Source organism: Salmo salar, chromosome 08 (genome assembly GCF_965601325.2).
Source record: "Salmo salar chromosome 08, fSalSal1, whole genome shotgun sequence".
Lineage (NCBI taxonomy): Eukaryota > Metazoa > Chordata > Actinopteri > Salmoniformes > Salmonidae > Salmo > Salmo salar.
The window spans coordinates 14,226,175-14,252,660 of NC_138298.1; the positions used below are offsets into that span (position 1 = coordinate 14,226,175).

At 42.4% G+C, this 26,486-nt stretch overlaps 1 protein-coding gene across 1 annotated transcript in view; it reads right to left on the reverse strand.

Annotated features, from left to right (window-relative positions):
- LOC106610000 (storkhead-box protein 2) overlaps positions 1–26,486 on the reverse strand; it is a 220,164-nt gene that overhangs the window by 191,157 nt on the left and 2,521 nt on the right. Inside the window, exon 2 of the mRNA XM_014209087.3 lies at positions 13,229–13,381. Within this exon, the coding sequence (XP_014064562.1) occupies positions 13,229–13,381 (153 nt within the window). The remainder of the gene's footprint in view (positions 1–13,228; positions 13,382–26,486) is intronic.

A 26,486-nucleotide genomic window follows, 5' to 3' on the forward strand; every position in this document is an offset into this window, starting at 1 on the left:
ATCAGTCACCATCATTACTACTGCAGACACTACCACTACTATAACTATAATCAGTCACCATCATTACTACTGCAGACACTACCACTACTATAATCAGTCACCATCATTACTACAGCAGACACTACCACTACTATAATCAGTCACCATCATACTACTGCAGACACTACCACTACTATTACTATAATCAGTCACCATCATTACTACTGCAGACACTACCACTACTGTAATCAGTCACCATCATTACAACTGCAGACACTACCATTACTATAATCAGTCACCATCAGTACTACTGTACACACAACCACTACTATTACTATAATCAGTCACCATCATTACTACTGCAGACACTGCCACTACTATAATCAGTCACCATCATCACTACTGCAGACACTACCACTACTATAACTATAATCAGTCACCATCATTACTACTGCAGACACTACCATTACTATAATCAGTCACCATCAGTACTACTGTACACACAACCACTACTATAATCAGTCACCATCATTACTACTGCAGACACAACCACTACTATAATCAGTCACCACCATTACAACTGCAGACACTACCAATGCTATAATCAGTCACCATCATTACTACTTCAGACATTACCACTTCTATAACTATAATCAGTAACGATCATTACTACTGCAGACACTACCACTACTATAATCAGTCACAATCATTACTACTTCAGACACTACCACTACAATAATCAGTCACCATCATTACTACTGCAGACAATACCACTACAATAACTATAATCAGTCACCATAATTACTCCTGCAGACACTACCACTACTATAATCATTCACCATCATTACTGCTGCAGACATTACCACTTCTATAACTATAATCAGTAACGATCATTACTACTGCAGACACTACCACTACTATAATCAGTCACCATCATTACTACTGCAGACACTACCACTACAATAATAAGTCACCATCATTACTACTGCAGACAATACCACTACATTAACTATAATCAGTCACCATAATTACTACTGCAGACACTACCACTACTATAATCAGTCACCATCATTACTACTGCAGACACTACCACTACTATAATCAGTCACCATCATCAAACACTACTGCAGACACTACCACTACTATAATCAGTCACCATCATACTACTGCAGACACTACCACTGCTATTACTATAATCAGTCACCATCATTACTACTGCAGACACTACCACTACTATAATCAGTCACCATCATTACTACTGCAGACACTAACACTACTATTACTATAATCAGTCACCATCATTACTACTGTAGACACTACCACTACTATAATCAGTCACTGTCATTACTACTGCAGACACTACCACTACTATAATCAGTCACCATCATTACTACTGCAGACACTACCACTACTATAATCAGTCACCATCATTACTACTTCAGACACTACCACTACTATAACTATAATCAGTCATCATCATTACTACTGCTGACACTACCACTACTATAATCAGTCACCATCATTACTAATGCAGACACTACCACTACTATAATCAGTCACCATCACTACTACTGCAGACACTACCACTACTATAATCAGTCACCATCATTACTACTGCAGACACTACCACTACTATAATCAGTCACCATCATTACTACTGCAGACACTACCACTACTATAATCAGTCACCATCATTACTACTGCAGACACTACCACTACTATAATCAGTCACCATCATTACTACTGCAGACACTACCACTACTATAATCAGTCACCATAATTACTACTGCAGACACTACCACTACTATAATCAGTCACCATCATTACGACTGCAGACACTGCCACTACTATAATCAGTCACCATCATCACTACTGCAGACACTACCACTACTATAACCTGTCACCATCTTTACTACTGCAGACACTACCACTACAATAATCAGTCACCATCATTACTACTGCAGACACTACCACTACTATAATCAGTCACCATCGTTACTACTGCAGACACTACCACTACTATAACTATAATCAGTCACCATCATTACTACTGCAGACACTACCATTACTATAATCAGTCACCATCATTACTACTGCAGACACTACCATTACTATAATCAGTCACCATCAGTACTACTGTACACACAACCACTACTATAATCAGTCACCATCATTACTACTGCAGACACAACCACTACTATAATCAGTCACCATCATTACAACTGCAGACACTACCACTACTATAATCAGTCACCATCATTACTACTGCAGACACTACCACTACTATAACTATAATCAGTCACCATCATTACTACTGCAGACATTACCACTTCTATAACTATAATCAGTAACGATCATTACTACTGCAGACACTACCACTACTATAATCAGTCACCATCATTACTGCTGCAGACACTACCACTACAATAATCAGTCACTATCATTACTACTGCAGACAATACCACTACAATAACTATAATCAGTCACCATAATTACTACTGCAGACACTACCACTACTATAATCAGTCACCATCATTACGACTGCAGAAACTGCCACTACTATAATCAGTCACCATCATCACTACTTCAGAAACTACCACTACTATAATCAGTCACCATCATTACTACTGCAGACACTACCACTACTATAATCAGTCACCATCATTACTACTGGAGACACTACCACTACTATAATCAGTTACCATCATCAATCACTTCTGCAGACACTACCACTACAATAATCAGTCACCATAATTACTAGTGCAGACACTACCACTACTATAACTATAATCAGTCACCATCATTACTACTGCAGACACTACCACTACTATAATCAGTCACCATCATTACTACTGCAGACACTACCACTACTATAACTATAATCAGTCACCATCATTACTACTGCAGACACTACCACTACTATAATCAGTCACCATCATACTACTGCAGACACTACCACTACTATTACTATAATCAGTCACCATCATTACTACTGCAGACACTACCACTACTATAATCAGTCACCATCATTACGACTGCAGACACTACCACTACTATTATCAGTCACCATCATCACTACTGCAGACACTACCACTACTATAACCTGTCACCATCTTTACTACTGCAGACACTACCACTACTATAATCAGTCACCATCATTACGACTGCAGACACTGCCACTACTATAATCAGTCACCATCATCACTACTTCAGACACTACCACTACTATAATCAGTCACCATCATTACTACTGCAGACACTACCACTACTATAATCAGTCACCATCATTACTACTGCAGACACTACCACTACTATAATCAGTCACCATCATCAATCACTTCTGCAGACACTACCACTACTATAATCAGTCACCATCATTACTACTGCAGACACTACCACTACTATAACTATAATCAGTCACCATCATTACTACTGCAGACACTACCACTACTATAATCAGTCACCATCATACTACTGCAGACACTACCACTACTATTACTATAATCAGTCACCATCATTACTACTGCAGACACTACCACTACTGTAATCAGTCACCATCATTACAACTGCAGACACTACCATTACTATAATCAGTCACCATCAGTACTACTGTACACACAACCACTACTATTACTATAATCAGTCACCATCATTACTACTGCAGACACTGCCACTACTATAATCAGTCACCATCATCACTACTGCAGACACTACCACTACTATAACTATAATCAGTCACCATCATTACTACTGCAGACACTACCATTACTATAATCAGTCACCATCAGTACTACTGTACACACAACCACTACTATAATCAGTCACCATCATTACTACTGCAGACACAACCACTACTATAATCAGTCACCACCATTACAACTGCAGACACTACCAATGCTATAATCAGTCACCATCATTACTACTTCAGACATTACCACTTCTATAACTATAATCAGTAACGATCATTACTACTGCAGACACTACCACTACTATAATCAGTCACAATCATTACTACTTCAGACACTACCACTACAATAATCAGTCACCATCATTACTACTGCAGACAATACCACTACAATAACTATAATCAGTCACCATAATTACTCCTGCAGACACTACCACTACTATAATCATTCACCATCATTACTGCTGCAGACATTACCACTTCTATAACTATAATCAGTAACGATCATTACTACTGCAGACACTACCACTACTATAATCAGTCACCATCATTACTACTGCAGACACTACCACTACAATAATAAGTCACCATCATTACAACTGCAGACAATACCACTACATTAACTATAATCAGTCACCATAATTACTACTGCAGACACTACCACTACTATAATCAGTCACCATCATTACTACTGCAGACACTACCACTACTATAATCAGTCACCATCATCAATCACTACTGCAGACACTACCACTACTATAATCAGTCACCATCATACTACTGCAGACACTACCACTGCTATTACTATAATCAGTCACCATCATTACTACTGCAGACACTACCACTACTATAATCAGTCACCATCATTACTACTGCAGACACTACCACTACTATAATCAGTCACCATCATCCATCACTACGGCAGACACTACCACTACTATAATCAGTCACCATCATTACTACTGTACACACTACCACTACTATAATCAGTCACCATCATTACTACAGCAGACACTACCACTACTATAATCAGTCACCATCATACTACTGCAGACACTACCACTACTATAACTATAATCAGTCACCATCATTACAACTGCAGACACTACCAGTGCTATAATCAGTCACCATCATTACTACTGCAGACATTACCACTTCTATAACTATAATCAGTAACGATCATTATTACTGCAGACACTACCACTACAATAATCAGTCACCATCATTACTACTGCAGACATTACCACTACAATAACTATAATCAGTCACCATAATTACTACTGCAGAAACTACCACTACTTAATCAGTCACCATCATTATTACTGCAGACACTACCACTACTAAAACTATAATCAGTCACCATCATTACTACTGCAGACACTACCATTACTATAATCAGTCACCTTCAGTACTACTGTACACACAACCACTACTATAATCAGTCACCATCATTACTACTGCAGACACAACCACTACTATAATCAGTCACCATCATTACAACTGCAGACACTACCATTACTATAATCAGTTCCCATCATTACTACTGCAGACACTACCACTGCTATAACTATAATCAGTCACCATCATTACTACTGCAGACAATACCACTACAATAACTATAATCAGTCACCATAATAACTACTGCAGACACTACCACTACTATAATCAGTCACCATCATTACTACTGCAGACACTACCACTACTATAAGCAGTCACCATCATCAATCACTACTGCAGACACTACCACTACTATAATCAGTCACCATCATTACTACTGCAGACACTAGCACTACAATAATCAGTCACCATCATTACTACTGCAGACAATACCACTACAATAACTATAATCAGTCACCATAATTACTACTGCAGACACTACCACTACTATAATCAGTCACCATCATTACGACTGCAGACACTGCCACTACTATAATCAGTCACCACTCATCACTACTGCAGACACTACCACTACTATAACCTGTCACCATCTTTACTACTGCAGACACTACCACTACAATAATCAGTCACCATCATTACTACTGCAGACACTACCCACTACTATAATCAGTCACCATCATTACTACTGCAGACACTACCACTACTATAATCAGTCACCATCATTACGACTGCAGACACTGCCACTACTATAATCAGTCACCATCATCACTACTGCAGACACTACCACTACTATAACCAGTCACCATCATTACTACTGCAGACACTACCACTACTATAATCAGTCACCATCAGTACTACTGCACACACAACCACTACTATAATCAGTCACCATCATTACTACTGCAGACACAACCTACTATAACTATAATCAGTCACCATCATTACAACTGCAGACACTACCACTACTATAATCAGTCACCATCATTACTACTGCAGACACTACCATTACTATAATCAGTCACCATCAGTACTACTGTACACACAACCACTACTATAATCAGTCACCATCATTACTACTGCAGACACAACCACTACTATAATCAGTCACCATCATTACAACTGCAGACACTACCACTTCTATAACTATAATCAGTAACGATCATTACTACTGCAGACACTACCACTACTATAATCAGTCACCATCATTACTGCTGCAGACACTACCACTACAATAATCAGTCACTATCATTACTACTGCAGACAATACCACTACAATAACTATAATCAGTCACCATAATTACTACTGCAGACACTACCACTACTATAATCAGTCACCATCATTACGACTGCAGAAACTGCCACTACTATAATCAGTCACCATCATCACTACTTCAGAAACTACCACTACTATAATCAGTCACCATCATTACTACTGCAGACACTACCACTACTATAATCAGTCACCATCATTACTACTGGAGACACTACCACTACTATAATCAGTTACCATCATCAATCACTTCTGCAGACACTACCACTACAATAATCAGTCACCATAATTACTAGTGCAGACACTACCACTACTATAACTATAATCAGTCACCATCATTACTACTGCAGACACTACCACTACTATAATCAGTCACCATCATTACTACTGCAGACACTACCACTACTATAACTATAATCAGTCACCATCATTACTACTGCAGACACTACCACTACTATAATCAGTCACCATCATACTACTGCAGACACTACCACTACTATTACTATAATCAGTCACCATCATTACTACTGCAGACACTACCACTACTATAATCAGTCACCATCATTACGACTGCAGACACTACCACTACTATTATCAGTCACCATCATCACTACTGCAGACACTACCACTACTATAACCTGTCACCATCTTTACTACTGCAGACACTACCACTACTATAATCAGTCACCATCATTACGACTGCAGACACTGCCACTACTATAATCAGTCACCATCATCACTACTTCAGACACTACCACTACTATAATCAGTCACCATCATTACTACTGCAGACACTACCACTACTATAATCAGTCACCATCATTACTACTGCAGACACTACCACTACTATAATCAGTCACCATCATCAATCACTTCTGCAGACACTACCACTACTATAATCAGTCACCATCATTACTACTGCAGCCCCCCACACGTCACCCACTACTGCGCACTCCACACTATAATCAGTCACCATCATTACTACTGCAGACACTACCACTACTATAATCAGTCACCATCATTACTACAGCAGACACTACCACTACTATAATCAGTCACCATCATACTACTGCAGACACTACCACTACTATTACTATAATCAGTCACCATCATTACTACTGCAGACACTACCACTACTGTAATCAGTCACCATCATTACAACTGCAGACACTACCATTACTATAATCAGTCACCATCAGTACTACTGTACACACAACCACTACTATTACTATAATCAGTCACCATCATTACTACTGCAGACACTGCCACTACTATAATCAGTCACCATCATCACTACTGCAGACACTACCACTACTATAACTATAATCAGTCACCATCATTACTACTGCAGACACTACCATTACTATAATCAGTCACCATCAGTACTACTGTACACACAACCACTACTATAATCAGTCACCATCATTACTACTGCAGACACAACCACTACTATAATCAGTCACCACCATTACAACTGCAGACACTACCAATGCTATAATCAGTCACCATCATTACTACTTCAGACACTACCACTACAATAATCAGTCACCATCATTACTACTGCAGACAATACCACTACAATAACTATAATCAGTCACCATAATTACTCCTGCAGACACTACCACTACTATAATCATTCACCATAATTACTGCTGCAGACATTACCACTTCTATAACTATAATCAGTAACGATCATTACTACTGCAGAGACTACCACTACTATAATCAGTCACCATCATTACTACTGCAGACACTACCACTACAATAATAAGTCACCATCATTACTACTGCAGACAATACCACTACATTAACTATAATCAGTCACCATAATTACTACTGCAGACACTACCACTACTATAATCAGTCACCATCATTACTACTGCAGACACTACCACTACTATAATCAGTCACCATCATCAATCACTACTGCAGACACTACCACTACTATAATCAGTCACCATCATACTACTGCAGACACTACCACTGCTATTACTATAATCAGTCACCATCATTACTACTGCAGACACTACCACTACTATAATCAGTCACCATCATTACTACTGCAGACACTACCACTACTATAATCAGTCACCATCATCCATCACTACTGCAGACACTACCACTACTATAATCAGTCACCATCATTACTACTGTACACACTACCACTACTATAATCAGTCACCATCATTACTACAGCAGACACTACCACTACTATAATCAGTCACCATCATACTACTGCAGACACTACCACTACTATAACTATAATCAGTCACCATCATTACAACTGCAGACACTACCAGTGCTATAATCAGTCACCATCATTACTACTGCAGACATTACCACTTCTATAACTATAATCAGTAACGATCATTATTACTGCAGACACTACCACTACAATAATCAGTCACCAATCATTACTACTGCAGACACTACCACTACTATAATCAGTCACCATCATTACTACTGCAGACACTACCACTACTATAACTATAATCAGTCACCATCATTACTACTGCAGACACTACCATTACTATAATCAGTCACCATCATTACTACTGCAGACACTACCATTACTATAATCAGTCACCATCAGTACTACTGTACACACAACCACTACTATAATCAGTCACCATCATTACTACTGCAGACACAACCACTACTATAATCAGTCACCATCATTACAACTGCAGACACTACCACTACTATAATCAGTCACCATCATTACTACTGCAGACACTACCACTACTATAACTATAATCAGTCACCATCATTACTACTGCAGACATTACCACTTCTATAACTATAATCAGTAACGATCATTACTACTGCAGACACTACCACTACTATAATCAGTCACCATCATTACTGCTGCAGACACTACCACTACAATAATCAGTCACTATCATTACTACTGCAGACAATACCACTACAATAACTATAATCAGTCACCATAATTACTACTGCAGACACTACCACTACTATAATCAGTCACCATCATTACGACTGCAGAAACTGCCACTACTATAATCAGTCACCATCATCACTACTTCAGAAACTACCACTACTATAATCAGTCACCATCATTACTACTGCAGACACTACCACTACTATAATCAGTCACCATCATTACTACTGGAGACACTACCACTACTATAATCAGTTACCATCATCAATCACTTCTGCAGACACTACCACTACAATAATCAGTCACCATAATTACTAGTGCAGACACTACAACTACTATAACTATAATCAGTCACCATCATTACTACTGCAGACACTACCACTACTATAATCAGTCACCATCATTACTACTGCAGACACTACCACTACTATAACTATAATCAGTCACCATCATTACTACTGCAGACACTACCACTACTATAATCAGTCACCATCATACTACTGCAGACACTACCACTACTATTACTATAATCAGTCACCATCATTACTACTGCAGACACTACCACTACTATAATCAGTCACCATCATTACGACTGCAGACACTACCACTACTATTATCAGTCACCATCATCACTACTGCAGACACTACCACTACTATAACCTGTCACCATCTTTACTACTGCAGACACTACCACTACTATAATCAGTCACCATCATTACGACTGCAGACACTGCCACTACTATAATCAGTCACCATCATCACTACTTCAGACACTACCACTACTATAATCAGTCACCATCATTACTACTGCAGACACTACCACTAATATAATCAGTCACCATCATTACTACTGCAGACACTACCACTACTATAATCAGTCACCATCATCAATCACTTCTGCAGACACTACCACTACTATAATCAGTCACCATCATTACTACTGCAGACACTACCACTACTATAACTATAATCAGTCACCATCATTACTACTGCAGACACTACCACTACTATAATCAGTCACCATCATTACTACAGCAGACACTACCACTACTATAATCAGTCACCATCATACTACTGCAGACACTACCACTACTATTACTATAATCAGTCACCATCATTACTACTGCAGACACTACCACTACTGTAATCAGTCACCATCATTACAACTGCAGACACTACCATTACTATAATCAGTCACCATCAGTACTACTGTACACACAACCACTACTATTACTATAATCAGTCACCATCATTACTACTGCAGACACTGCCACTACTATAATCAGTCACCATCATCACTACTGCAGACACTACCACTACTATAACTATAATCAGTCACCATCATTACTACTGCAGACACTACCATTACTATAATCAGTCACCATCAGTACTACTGTACACACAACCACTACTATAATCAGTCACCATCATTACTACTGCAGACACAACCACTACTATAATCAGTCACCACCATTACAACTGCAGACACTACCAATGCTATAATCAGTCACCATCATTACTACTTCAGACACTACCACTACAATAATCAGTCACCATCATTACTACTGCAGACAATACCACTACAATAACTATAATCAGTCACCATAATTACTCCTGCAGACACTACCACTACTATAATCATTCACCATCATTACTGCTGCAGACATTACCACTTCTATAACTATAATCAGTAACGATCATTACTACTGCAGAGACTACCACTACTATAATCAGTCACCATCATTACTACTGCAGACACTACCACTACAATAATAAGTCACCATCATTACTACTGCAGACAATACCACTACATTAACTATAATCAGTCACCATAATTACTACTGCAGACACTACCACTACTATAATCAGTCACCATCATTACTACTGCAGACACTACCACTACTATAATCAGTCACCATCATCAATCACTACTGCAGACACTACCACTACTATAATCAGTCACCATCATACTACTGCAGACACTACCACTGCTATTACTATAATCAGTCACCATCATTACTACTGCAGACACTACCACTACTATAATCAGTCACCATCATTACTACTGCAGACACTACCACTACTATAATCAGTCACCATCATCCATCACTACTGCAGACACTACCACTACTATAATCAGTCACCATCATTACTACTGTACACACTACCACTACTATAATCAGTCACCATCATTACTACAGCAGACACTACCACTACTATAATCAGTCACCATCATACTACTGCAGACACTACCACTACTATAACTATAATCAGTCACCATCATTACAACTGCAGACACTACCAGTGCTATAATCAGTCACCATCATTACTACTGCAGACATTACCACTTCTATAACTATAATCAGTAACGATCATTATTACTGCAGACACTACCACTACAATAATCAGTCACCATCATTACTACTGCAGACATTACCACTACAATAACTATAATCAGTCACCATAATTACTACTGCAGAAACTACCACTACTTAATCAGTCACCATCATTATTACTGCAGACACTACCACTACTATAACTATAATCAGTCACCATCATTACTACTGCAGACACTACCATTACTATAATCAGTCACCTTCAGTACTACTGTACACACAACCACTACTATAATCAGTCACCATCATTACTACTGCAGACACAACCACTACTATAATCAGTCACCATCATTACAACTGCAGACACTACCATTACTATAATCAGTTCCCATCATTACTACTGCAGACACTACCACTGCTATAACTATAATCAGTCACCATCATTACTACTGCAGACAATACCACTACAATAACTATAATCAGTCACCATAATAACTACTGCAGACACTACCACTACTATAATCAGTCACCATCATTACTACTGCAGACACTACCACTACTATAAGCAGTCACCATCATCAATCACTACTGCAGACACTACCACTACTATAATCAGTCACCATCATTACTACTGCAGACACTACCACTACAATAATCAGTCACCATCATTACTACTGCAGACAATACCACTACAATAACTATAATCAGTCACCATAATTACTACTGCAGACACTACCACTACTATAATCAGTCACCATCATTACGACTGCAGACACTGCCACTACTATAATCAGTCACCATCATCACTACTGCAGACACTACCACTACTATAACCGGTCACCATCTTTACTACTGCAGACACTACCACTACAATAATCAGTCACCATCATTACTACTGCAGACACTACCACTACTATAATCAGTCACCATCATTACTACTGCAGACACTACCACTACTATAACTATAATCAGTCACCATCATTACTACTGCAGACACTACCATTACTATAATCAGTCACCATCATTACTACTGCAGACACTACCATTACTATAATCAGTCACCATCAGTACTACTGTACACACAACCACTACTATAATCAGTCACCATCATTACTACTGCAGACACAACCACTACTATAATCAGTCACCATCATTACTACTGCAGACACTACCACTACTATAATCAGTCACCATCATTACTACTGGAGACACTACCACTACTATAATCAGTTACCATCATCAATCACTTCTGCAGACACTACCACTACAATAATCAGTCACCATCATTACTACTGCAGACACTACCACTACTATAACTATAATCAGTCACCATCATTACTACTGCAGACACTACCACTACTATAATCAGTCACCATCATTACTACTGCAGACACTACCACTACTATAATCAGTCACCATCATTACTACTGCAGACACTACCACTACTATAATCAGTCACCATCATTACTACTGCAGACACTACCACTACTATAACTATAATCAGTCACCATCATTACTACTGCAGACACTATCACTACTATAACTATAGTCAGTAAATTTATCAGCCAGCCCCACTAACTGCAGATACTAGCAGATACCCATAGACTTACAGTAATTGCGCTAACTCTATAAATGTCACCCTGTAGCTACTTTACCTGTGAAGCAGGAGGCAAGGTGTTCCATCAGGGCCTCCTGGCTGACGGGCTTGCAAGCAGAGTTCATGGCTGAGATAGCCAGACACAGGATCTCCCCCAGTGGGATGAACTGGGACTGGCTGATAGGAGACATGCTGATGGGAGACACATCACCTGCAGTAGGGAGAAACAGACAAGAGTCAGTGAATGAACTGTGGGTCTCAGAGTAGGAGTGCTGATCTAGAATCCGATCCCTCCTGTCCATAATAATCTTATAATCACTATGATTTAAAAGGCAAAACTGATCCTAGATCAGCACTCCTACATAATATTGCCCCAGGATTCAGTAACTGACCAAATCTGAATGGTAGCAAAGCTCAGCTAATGCTGTGGGCATTCTGTCCCGTTCCACCAGTTGGCTGTCACCTGATGACTGAGTCTCCTCCCAGAACTAGTATCGCTTCATATGGTTATAATAGCGCTATCATTTTTAAGCCATGTCAATTAAGGAGGCACAAAGGTGATCATCTGTAGGGGAGATTAATATCCCTGCCTTCTCTCACCACACATTTAGCCAGATCCCAACATATTAAAAAGCATAAGCCTTCAGAAACCCAAGCATGAATACTCTGAGCCCGGTTCTAAGTTAACTAATCCTCGCAAAGACAAGGGAGGTGTAACTGTCAGGTGTGTGCGTACTAGTAGCGAAGTCAGGTGCAAGAGAGCAGAGATTTTTGAACAGGCGCACACTTTATTGAGGCAAAAGTGCGAAATGCGCAAAACAGTCACAAGAATTATGTTTAACAATAAACATCTTCGTCAAATACCACGGAAAAGACAAACCAGTCTGGCGCATCAACAATTAACACGTAACACAAACAATCTTTCACAAAGACATGATGGGGAACAGAGGAATAAATACATGTAGATTGATTGGGGAATGAAAACCAGTTGTGCAGGGAACAAGACAAAACAAATGGATACATGAAAAATGGAGCGGCGATGGCTAGAAAGCCGGTGACGTCGACCGCCGAACGCCGCCCAAATGTCGTGACAGTACCCCAGTCACACAGCGCACCGTCCGACCGATCCCCGGATGACCAGAGGACGGTGATGTGTGGGCCCAAAAGATCAACTGGTCACGGACAGCAGACGGAACGTACTGACGCCCGACGGGACACTGGAGTGGAGCGGGCTCTGTACGCAACACCTGCTCAATGTCCGCGTCCAGCTCCCACACGACCGGCGCTACCAGGCAGGGGGCCGGGAGAATGGGAGTCTGATCCATGGGCCGCTCCTCTGTGTCATACAGCCGGGACAGTGTGTCTGCCTTCACATTCTGAGAACCTGGTCTGTAGGACAGGGTAAACAAAACGGGTAAAGAACATGGCCCACCTTGCCTGACGAGGATTTAGTCTCCTACCTGCCCGGATGTACTCCAGGTTGCGGTGGTCAGTCCAGATAAGGAAAGGGTGTTTAGCCCCCTCAAGGCAATGTCTCCACGCCTTCAAAGCATTAACCACAGCCAACAGCTCCCGGTCCCCCACATCATAGTTCCGCTCCGCCGGGCTGAGCTTCTTCGAGAAGAAAGCACAGGGGCGGAGCTTCGGTGGCGTGCCCGAGCGCTGAGCGAGCACGGCTCCGATCCCAGCCTCGGACGCGTTCCACCTCCACGATGAATGCCAAAGAGGGATCCGGATGGGCCAGCACAGGAGCCAAGGTAAACAGAGCTCTTAGGTGCCCAAAAGCTCTGTCCGCCTCAACCGACCACTGCAGACGTACAGGACCCCCCTTCAGCAGTGAGGTAATGGGAGCAGCCACCTGGCCAAAACCCCGGATAAATCTCCGGTAGTAATTGGCAAACCCTAAAAATCGCTGCACCTCTTTTACCGTGGTGGGAGTCGGCCAATTACGCACGGCTGCTATGCGGTCACTCTCCATCTCCACCCCTGATGTGGAAATGCAATACCCTAGGAAGGAGACGGCCTGCTGAAAGAACAGGCATTTCTCAGCCTTGACGTACAGGTCATGCTCCAACAGTCGTCCAAGTACCTTGCGCACCAAGGACACATGCTCGGCGCATGTAGCGGAGTATATCAGAATGTCATCGATATACACCACTACACCCTGCCCGTGCAGGTCCCTGAAAATCTTGTCTACAAAGGATTGGAAAACTGATGGAGCATTCATCAACCCGTACGGCATGACGAGGTACTCATAATGCCCTGAGGTGGTACTAAACGCCGTCTTCCACTTGTCTCCCTCCTGGATATGCACCAGATTGTATGCACTCCTGAGATCCAGTTTAGTGAAGAAGCGCGCCCCGTGCATTGACTCAATCGCCGTGGCGATAAGAGGTAGCGGGTAACTGTACCTCACCGTGATTTGATTGAGACCTCTATAGTCAATGCACGGGCGCAGACCTCCATCCTTCTTCTTCACAAATAAGAAACTCGAGGAGGGGGGTGAAGTGGAGGACCGAATGTACCCCTGACGCAGGGATTCGGAGACATATGTCTCCATAGCGACCGTCTCCGCTTGCGACAGGGGATACACGTGACTCCTGGGAAGTGCAGCGTCTACCAGGAGATTTATTGCACAATCCCCCCGTCGATGGGGTGGTAATTGAGTCGCCTTCTTTTTACAGAAGGCGAGAGCCAAATCGGCATATTCTGGGAGAATGCGCACGGTGGAGACCTGGTCTGGACTTTCCACCGTGGTAGCACCAACGGAAACCCCTACACACCTCCCCGAGCACTCTCGCGACCACCTCGTGAGAGCCCTCTGTTGCCAGGAAATGGTGGGATTATGACGAGCCAACCAGGGAAGGCCTAGTACCACGGGAAATGCAGGAGAGTCAATGAGAAAGACACTGATTCTCCTCGTGACCCCCCTGAGTCTCCATGCCCAGGGAGATGGTGACTTCCCTGATTAGCCGGGATCCTAATGGTTGACTATCCAGAGCGTGAACCGGGAAAGGTCTATCTTCAGGAATAATGGGGATCCCTAAACTAAGAGCTAATGCTCTGTCGATAAAATTCGCCTTATGCTGGGAATGCAGGGAGAACTCAGGGAAACAAACAGGTACAAACAGGTGGACAACAGAGGACTCTGGATGAGAGTGGTGCAGACTCACCTGGGGTGACGCCAGAGTGCCCTGCCTGCTGTCTCGAGTCCCAGAGGGACCAACCCGGCACCGACCGGCAGTGTTCCCTCTGCAGCCACAGATGGTGGCCGTGTGAAGGGCCCTCCTCCATCCTCCCTACGCGCAGCCCCTCCCAACTCCATGGGCACCGGAGCGGGAGTGCTGGGAGATGGAACCGACAGAGCCCCCTCAGGACGTCCACGGATGACCAGTAGGTTATCCAACCGGATGGACAGATCCACCAGTTGGTCAAAGGTGATGGTGGCATCCCTGCAGGCCAACTCCCGTCGGACGTCCTCACGCAGGCTGCATTGATAGTGGTCGATTAGGGCACTGTTGTTCCATCCTGCTCCGGCGGCCAAGGTCCGGAACTCCAGTGCAAAATCCTGTACGCTCCTCATCCCCTGCCTCAAATGGAAGAGTCGTTCCCCCGCCGCTCTACCTTCGGGCGGATGGTCAAAGATGGCCCGGAAGCGGCGGGTGAACTCCTCGAAGTGGTCCGACGCCGTGTCTTCCTCTCCCCACACGGCGTTTGCCCACTCCAGAGCTCTCCCCGAGAGGCATGAGACGAGGGCGGATACTCTCTCCCTTCCTGAGGGAGCTGGGTGAACAGTGGCCAGTTAGAGGTCCAGTTGTAAAAGGAACCCCTGGCACTGTGCAGCCGTCCCATCATACTCCCTGGGAAGGGAGAGACGCATCCCACTGGAGCTGGATCCAGACGGGACGGGTAGAGGTAACCCCGGTTGCGCTGGTCGAGGCGCTGGAGAGACTTCCTGTCTCCCAGCGGCCCATGGTCTGGACAACGCGATCCATCATGACACCGAGATGATGTAGCATTGCCGCGTGTTCCTGGACGCGCTCCTCGACTCCTCTGACCGGGGTACCTGCTCCTGCTGACTCCATGGTGGGTGAAAGATTCTGTCAGGTGTGTGTGTACTGGTAGCGAAGTCAGGTGCAGGAGAGCAGAGAGTTTTGAACAGGCGCACACTTTATTGAGACAAAAGTGCAAAACGCGCAAAACAGTCACAAGAATTATGTTTAACAATAAACACCTTCGTGAAATACCACGGAAAAGACAAACCAGTCTGGCGCCTCAACAAATAACACGTAAAACAAACAATCTTTCACAAAGACATGATGGGGAACAGAGGAATAAATACATGTAGATTGATTGGGGAATGAAAACCAGGTGTGCAGGGAACAAGACAAAACAAATGGATACATGAAAAATGGAGCGGCAATGGCTAGAAAGCCGGTGACGTCGACCGCCGAACGCCGCCCGAACAAGGAGAGGAGTCGACTTCGGCGGAAGTCGTGACAGTAACCAATCACAATCAAGTTCGGCATTTACCCGTTTTCAAAGCACACACATTCTCTCAAGCAGTTGTCTAAGGCACTGCAGCTCACAGCTCGGATCCCCATGCATACCCCACAAGATATGCCACCAGAGGTCTCTTCACATTCCCCAAGTCCAGAACAGACTATGGGAGGCGCACAGTACTACATAGAGGCATGACTACATGGAACTCTATTCCACATGAGGTAACTGATGCAAGAAGTAGAATCAGATTTAAAAACAGATAAAAATACACCTTATGGAACAGTGGTACACACACACACACACACACACACACCACACACACACACACACACACACACACACACACACACACACACACACACACACACACACACAGGTACAGACAAAAGGCAGGGATGCAACTCAATATTAGGAAGGTGTTCCTAATGTTTGGTATATATAGTCCACCAATAAATACTATTTATCCTTGGTGTCGCTCATACAGTATCAGCAGCCCAATGATATATTGGAAATGGACCAAATGCTTATGTGACTACAACCATGTTTCCATCCAACCATTTTTATGCGAGTCAAGTACGTGTTGGATAAAAACAAGACTCACTATAGGCCTGACGGAAACACATTGTCAGTAAACTTCCCTAAATGTCGACAGAACAATATACGTTCAACAGGGACAAATCATTTTTTTTGTCAGTGAAATAGATCATGCGACAATGGCAGTGGAAAAGCTTTTTTTTAATTCTATTGTTGATAGAATAACTGTCAAGTAAACTACAGTCAATTGATGCTATGTGGTCCACTGACTATGACTTGGAAAAGAATGCACAGTTTATTAGGCTACAGATTAAATAAATGATGAATTTAACATGGTGGTGAAAGTGCAATGTGATGAGCTTGATGCTCATTTCCAATAAATATCAAGGGTCTTAATTTGTATGCTTCATTTGTGTTTGGCTGCCATTTGAAAAATAAATATTATGTTGCTCTTATCCATAATCTCATAATGTACCTCTGCACTATATCTGCGAGCTATTGGCAAGAGTGCATGTGCATATTTGCCATTTATCGCAAGGCTTTTTGTGGCAAAAGCATTGACAAAATAAAACATGGGATAGAAATACAAAGAACTTCTGTTTTTATTCGATAAATGAAAAGTTATAGAACAAAGTATTTTTTTTTAAAGTATTTATTCATTGCACAGCTTGCTATTCGCAACAAGCCAGTTTGATGGAAACACACTACTTCTGGTAAATGCACATATCTTTTTGTGGGTGGAAACCTAGCTAGTGATGAAAACTGGTAGAACAAAACTATTTTCACCATATTAGGTGAATTTCCATACAATTGGCAACAGATTTTCAGGCTGAATATTTAAACATCTACATTAAACAATACGGGCTGTGCGTGATGTGGTGCACATACAAATGTATTTTTCTATTAAATTTCCACGTACCAAAAAGACCCCACCATGTCGATTGAACAAATTGTCGACATTTATAAAATTGTGCCGACATTTCCTGTTTCACAGCCCATTTTTGAATGTGTCAGGTAATTCATCCACAAGAAATGGTTGGAAACCTGGTAATTGAGGCTAACACAGGTCCAATGACTAAAACAGGGCAGTTGAGCTTTGCATTCATTAATTTATTCTTGCCGGACAGGACACCAGTGTTTCTATTATTCACCTGTCACATTTTACCAAATTTCCTTCATTTTTCAGATGCCATCTAGAATTTACAGCTTCTCGCAAAAGCAAAATAACGTAATTTGTACAGTAACAACTGGGTTCTTGCATTGTCATTACTAAGAACATCAACAATGACAACTCCGCTGCCTGTATACAGTCCATGTTTGAAGAATGCAGAGAAGAGCGCTATTAGTGCTTCCATCTGTCAAGCTCCTCTCTGCTACCCTTTTATACAATCATCCTGAGGAAATCCTACAGAGGTTAGTCAGTGACGTCAGCATCTGGGATGGCCAGAATGAGGGTGATTATGTTTAGCCTCGTTCAGTATATGAATGTGGAGCGAGACAACGAATCCTTTATTGATGTACCAGAGATACAGTACCAGTTCCAGAGGCTTAAGAGGAGTCATCTTAGTGGCTGACTGATTTTCTACAACTCAAACAGCTGACTGGAGGCGGGGAACAAGGGCTTACTCACACGCAGCCTCCTCCCTCTCCTCTGTATTACTACAGAGAGGGCTGGCTAACACCACAGCACTACCATGGCCTCATTTCTCTACCCACGCCTCAGCTGCAGCTGGGGCCCAGGTCCACACGGTCCTAGCCAAGAATTGAGCCAGAAATAACGTTTAGCCTTCAGATGCTTTTGGGAAACCGGGCCCAGACAGTCAAATGTTAGATTACAAGCACATCTGCTTCTGCAGTGCTTACAGTGCCTTCAGAAAGTATTCATACCCCTTGACTTATTCAACATTTTATTGTGTTAGAGCCTGAATTCAAAATGTATTAAATAGCAAATTGATAAAAATGAAATACAGAAATCTCATTTACATAAGTATTCACACCCCCGAGTCAATACATATTAGATTTGCCTTCGGCAGCAATTACAGCTGTGAGTCTTTCTGGGTAAGTCTCTAAGGGCTTTGCACACCTGGATGTAAAATATTTGCACATTATTATTTTTTAAATTCTTCAAGCTCTGTCAAGTTTTCACAGCCATTTTCAAGTCTTGCAATGGATTTTCAAGCCGATTTAAGTCAAAACTGTAACTAGGCCACTCAGGAACATTCAACGTCTTCTTGGTAAGCAATTTCAGTGTATATTTGGACTTTTGATTTAGGTTATTGTCCTGCTGAAAGGTGAATTTGTCTCCCAGTGTCAGTTGGAAAGCAGACTGAACCAGGTTTTCCTTTAGGATTTTGCCTATCCTTAGCTCTATTCCGTTTAAATACTATTATTGCACACAGAGTAAGTCTATGCAACTTAATATGTGACATGTTAAGTAAATTTGTACTCCTGAACTTTCTTAGGCTTGCCATAACAAAGGGGTTGAATACTTATTCACTCAAGACATTTCAGCTTTTCATTTTTAATGAATTTATAAAAACATTTTAAAACATAATTGCACTTTGACATTATGGGGTATAGTGTGTAGGCTAGTGACACACGATCTCAATTTAATCAATTTCAAATTCAGGCTGTAACACAACTAAATGTGAAAAAGTGAAGGGGTGTGAATACTTTCTGAGGGCAAGGTATTTTAATATTTATCATTGAATAGTTTCAGATTGTTGTTGTTTTATGGCCTATATGTATTATACCCAGCATGGCCACCTAAAGTACCTTGCCTCATCTTAAGTGTCCCCAAGTGTCCCCATCTTAAGTGTCTCCTCAATGATTTAAAAAGGAGTGGTCTAGTGTGAGAACAATAGTGGAACTCTCTCCAGCCTATTCTTTCACCAGTCCAATGCTTTGAGATCCATGGTGGGGAGTGTAGAAGTGCACACTTATGGAGAGGGTTATTGAAACGCAACCATAGAAAGGTGTGCTGGGACCACTAGGGGCCCATTGGTGGAGGGTGGCGAAACGCAGGGGGTCAAGCAGGTGCTGCAGTCCGTGATGCTTGTTTATGGCTTTTGTTAAAATGTATGGATTGGGCCTCCCGGGTAGCACAGTGGTCTAAGGCACTGCATCGCAGTGCTAGCTGTGCCAACAGAGATTCTGGGTTCGAGCAACCGGGAGGCTCATGGGGCGACGCACAATTGGCCCAGCGTCGTCTGGGTTTGGGAGGGTTTGGCCGGCAGGGATATCCTTGTCTCATCGCGCACTAGCGACTCCTGTGGCGGGCCGGGCGCAGTGCATGCTGACAAGGTCGCTAGGTGTACGGTGTTTCCTCCGACACATTAGTGTGGCTGGCTTCCGGGTTGGATGTGCGTTGTGTCAAGAAGCAGTGCAGCTTGGTTGGGTTGTGTTTCGGAGGACGCATGGCTCTCGACCTTCGCCTCTCCCGAGTCCGTACGGGAGTTGCAGCGAGGAGACAAGACAGTAACTACTACCAATTGGATACCACGAAATTGGGGAGAAAAAGGGGTACATAAATAAATAAAGAATATAAAAAAATGTATGGATTGATATGCAACATAATTCCCCCAAAACCATCCATAGCATAACATGATATTACTAGCCGTCTACTTAACCCTGTACCTTAGAGCCTGCTGCCCTATGTACATAGACATGGAACACTAGATACTTTAATAATGTTACATACTGTTTTACTCATTTCATATGTATATACTGTATTCTAGTCAATGCCACTCAGACATTGCTCGTCCTAATATTTATATATTTCTTACTTCCATTCTTTTACTTTTAGATTTGTGTGTATTGCTGTGAATTGTTAGATACTACTGCACTGTTGGAGCTAGGAACACAAGCATTTCGCTACACCTACAATAACATCTGTTAAATATGTACACTACCGTTCAAAAGTTTGGGGTCACTTAGAAATGTCTTGGCCAGAAATGTCTTGGTACACCAAAGCTAGCCTTCTGATAAGCTGTAGACCACATCTACCAAGAGAGTTCTCATCTATATTATTCGTAGCCATCTATTTGCCACCACAAACCGCACTCAACCAACTCTGTAAGGCCATAAGCAAACAAGAAAATGCTCATCCAGAAGCGGATTACCAAAGGGAAACCCAGACACGAGCTGCCCAGAGACGCAAGCCTACCAGACGAGCTAAATGCCTTTTATGCTCGTTTCGAGGCAAGCAACACTGAAGCATGCACGAGAGTACTAGCTGTTCTGGACGACTGTGTGATAACGCACTCGGTAGCCGATGTGAGCAAGACCTTTAAACAGGTCAATATTCACAAAGCCGCGGGGCCAGACGGATTACCAGGACGTGTGCGAACCAACTGGCAAGTGTCTTCACTGACATTTTCAACATTTACATTTACATTTACGTCATTTAGCAGACGCTCTTATCCAGAGCGACTTACAAATTGGTGCATTCACCTTATGATATCCAGTGGAACAACCACTTTACAATAGTACATCTATATCTTTTTGGGGGGGGGAGGGTGGGGGGGAGGGTTAGAAGGATTACTTAATCCTATCCCAGGTATTCCTTAAAGAGGTGGGGTTTCAGGTGTCTCCGGAAGGTGGTGATTGACTCCGCTGTCCTGGCGTCGTGAGGGAGCTTGTTCCACCATTGGGTTGCCAGAGCAGCGAACAGTTTTGACTGGGCTGAGTGGGAACTGTGCTTCCGCAGAGAGTGAGCAGGCCAGAGGTGGATGAACGCAGTGCCCTTCTTTGGGTGTAGGGACTGATCAGAGCCTGAAGGTACGGAGGTGCCGTTCCCCTCACAGCTCCGTAGGCAAGCACCATGGTCTTGTAACAGATGCGAGCTTCAATTGGAAGCCAGTGGAGTGTGCAGAGGAGCGGGGTGACGTGAGAGAACTTGGGAACTTCTCCCTGACCAAGTCTGTAATAGCTACATGTTTCAAGCAAACCATCATAGTCCCTCTGCCCAAAGAAGTGAAGATAACCTGCCGAAATGATTACCGCCCCATAGCACTCACGTTGGTAGCCATGAAGTCCTTTGAAAGGCTGGTCATGGCTCACATCAACAGCATCCTCCCGGATACCCTAGACCACTCCAATTCGCATACCGCCCCTTAACAACTTCTACCCCCAAGCCATAAGACTGCTGAGCAATTAATCAAATGGCCACCCGGACTATTTACATTGGATCTGTTTGAACGCTAAGCAAATTGGATTTGGTCCAGTGTACCTGGCATGCTGGCCTTGATGTAGGCCATGACCAGCCTCTCAAAGCACTTCATGATGCCAGAGGTGAGTGCGACGGGGCAATAGTAATTCAGGCATGGCACCTTGGTTTTCTTGGGCACTGGGATGATGACGGTCTCCCTGAAGCAAGTGGGGACTATAGCCTGGGACAGGGACAGGTTGAAGATGTCAGAGAAGACGCCCGCCAACTGGTCAGCACACACTCGGATGCCATCTGGGCCGGGGCTTTGTGAGTATTCACTCTTTTTAGAGTTTTCCTCGGGTCAGCCACAGAGAGCTATACCTTCGGTATGAAAGCCTCTGAAAGTTATTGTCAGTCAGAGGATTAGAGGGTGAAACAGGCGGGAGATTGGAAACCAAATAGTCAATAATATTCTCTAGTGCCGACGTGGGGTAGTGAAATTGCAACCAAAACAATTGCTGAAATGTTAATTTTCTAAATAACAGCTTGCTAACACTGTAGCTTACTCTGGATAATGTGCAGTTCTGAAGAATGAAGGAGGATAGGGTGGTGGTTGTTTTTGATAATCACATCTATTCACAACCAATCAGCCAGCAGCCACAAGCAATCAGCGCACCACTCATACCTACTCTTCAATATAAACTTCCCCAGGCTTTTAAGAACAACATGAGCGAAACCTGGGAGCCGAGGCTAGTATGAATGGGGTCAACTAGGCCACACAAAATTCTGGGTTAGAGTTGACATAGTTATGACCCAGATTTTGGTGTGAAAGGGGTTCTACTTTCAGAGGTAGGCCTACCTACAACTAAAAAGGGGCTAGTATAGTTCTTATTTCCTCTATGATTTTGTGGACTTTTCAAATTCTGAATCAGCTAACAACAATCAGTTGACAGGGGTGAGAAACCCTGTCAAAGTTATTCCTCTCTAAAAATGTAAGTCTTACGAAAGTTCTGTGAGTAAAGGTTGATTATCATTCAAATTCATCCTGTTACATGTCATTAATTATTCAAGTACCATCCAATGAGATTCATAGTTGATCCCTAAAAAGGACTTATTTTCACCTACCTAATTGCTGGTTTGGCTATCTGTTTCTACAGATCACCCATCTACACCCACCAAGTGAGTACAGACTGACACAGGACGTCCATGGACATTGATTAATGGTTGAAATGAGGTTGGTCCACCCTGGCCTTTATTGGGCTGTTGATTTTTGGTCTGGCCTTGATTTGGCCCAAAAATAGTTATCCATGTTTGGTCCATTTAGTCCCAAATGGATTGGCCTTGATTTGACCCATTGAACATGATCACTGCCAGTTCAGAAGCTTTTAAAAAGGCTAACATAAGTGCAATAATAAATATTCCATACTTTAATCTCTCTAAAGTCTAAATTTTAAAATGTTCACTTACATCTTAAACTGGATGTCAATAGGAAGTCTGTCAGAGTTGTCATTATAACGTCTGTAAAATACATCTTTTAAACTATTTCACATAGAACTGAAAATAAACGTGACTTAAATGTCAGACAAAGACGGCTTTTTATTGTATTGTCAACTATATTTTGCTTAGTGGACAGGAACCACCAGAAACTTGTTTGAATATTTTAGAAATGCATCCTTACTTCCTTGTTTTCTGGAGGTACACACAAATATACATGTAAGTAAGGTGCCATCCTATTACTTTCACAGATCCAACCAATTCAGATCTGTGATTACTTCAAGGAAGGTAGGAGCGAAGTATTCATACAGGGTCCAGTTGTCATTAATCCAGAGCATCCCAAACATGTTCAATGGGTGACATGTCTGGGGAGTATGCAGGCCATGGAAAAGTGGGACATTTTCAGCTTCCAGGAATTGTGTACAGATCCTTACGACATGAGGCCATAAATTATCATGCTGAAACATGAGGTGATGGCGGGGGATGAATGGCATGACAATGGGCCTCAGGATCTCGTCACGGTATCTCTGTGCATTCAAACTGACATCGATAAAATTCTATTTTGTTTGTTGTTCGTAGTTTATGCCTGCTCATACCATAATCCCACAGCAACACGGGGCACTCTGTTCACAGCATTGATATCAGCGAACTGCTCGCCCACACGATGCCAGACATGCTGTCTGCCATCTCCCCGGTACAGTTGAAACCGGGATTCATCCTTGAAGAACAGTTCTGCAGCATGCCAGTGGCCATCGAAGGTGAACATTTGCCCACTGAAGTCAGTTACGATGCCAAACTGCAGTCAGGTCAAGACCCTGGTAAGGACGACGAGCACGCAGATGAGCTTCCCTTAGAAATCCCTGCAGAAATTATTCCGTTGTGCAAACCCACAGTTTCATCAGCTGTCCAGGTGGCTGGTCTCAGACGATCCCGCAGGTGAAGAAGCCGGATGTGGAGTTCTTGGGCTGGCGTGGTTACATGTGGTCTGCGGTTGTGGGACTGTTTGGACGTACTGCCAAATTCTCTAAAACAACATTAGAGGCAGCTTATGGTAGAGAAATGAGTGTTCAATTCTCTGGCAACAGCTCTGGTGGACATTCATGCAGTCAGCATGCCAATTGCACACTTCCTCAAAACTTGAGACATCTGTGGCATTGTGTTGTGTGACAAAACTGCACATTTTAGAGTGGCCTTTTATTGTCCCCAGCACAAGGTGCACCTATGTAATGATCATGCTGTTTAATCAGCTTTTTGATATGCTACACCTGTCAGGTGCATGGATTATCTTGGCAAAGGAGAAATGCTCACTAACAGGGATGTAAACAAATTTGTGCACAACATTTGAGAGAAATATGCTTTTTGGAATATTTCTGGGATCTTTATTTCAGCTCATGAAACATTGGACCAACACTTCACATGTTGCGTTTTTATTTTTGTTCAGTATAGGTCGCTGCCAACACTGGCTAATAAATTAGCTAACACTGGCTAATAAATTAGCTAGCTTGTCAAGCAAGGAGATCATGTTGCTAGTTAGTCTGTGATGAAACATTACAACTTAAACAAGTCACGCCAATGAAAATCAAACTCCCCGTTTAGAATATTTTATATTTCATGCCAATACATCTCTAAAATAAAT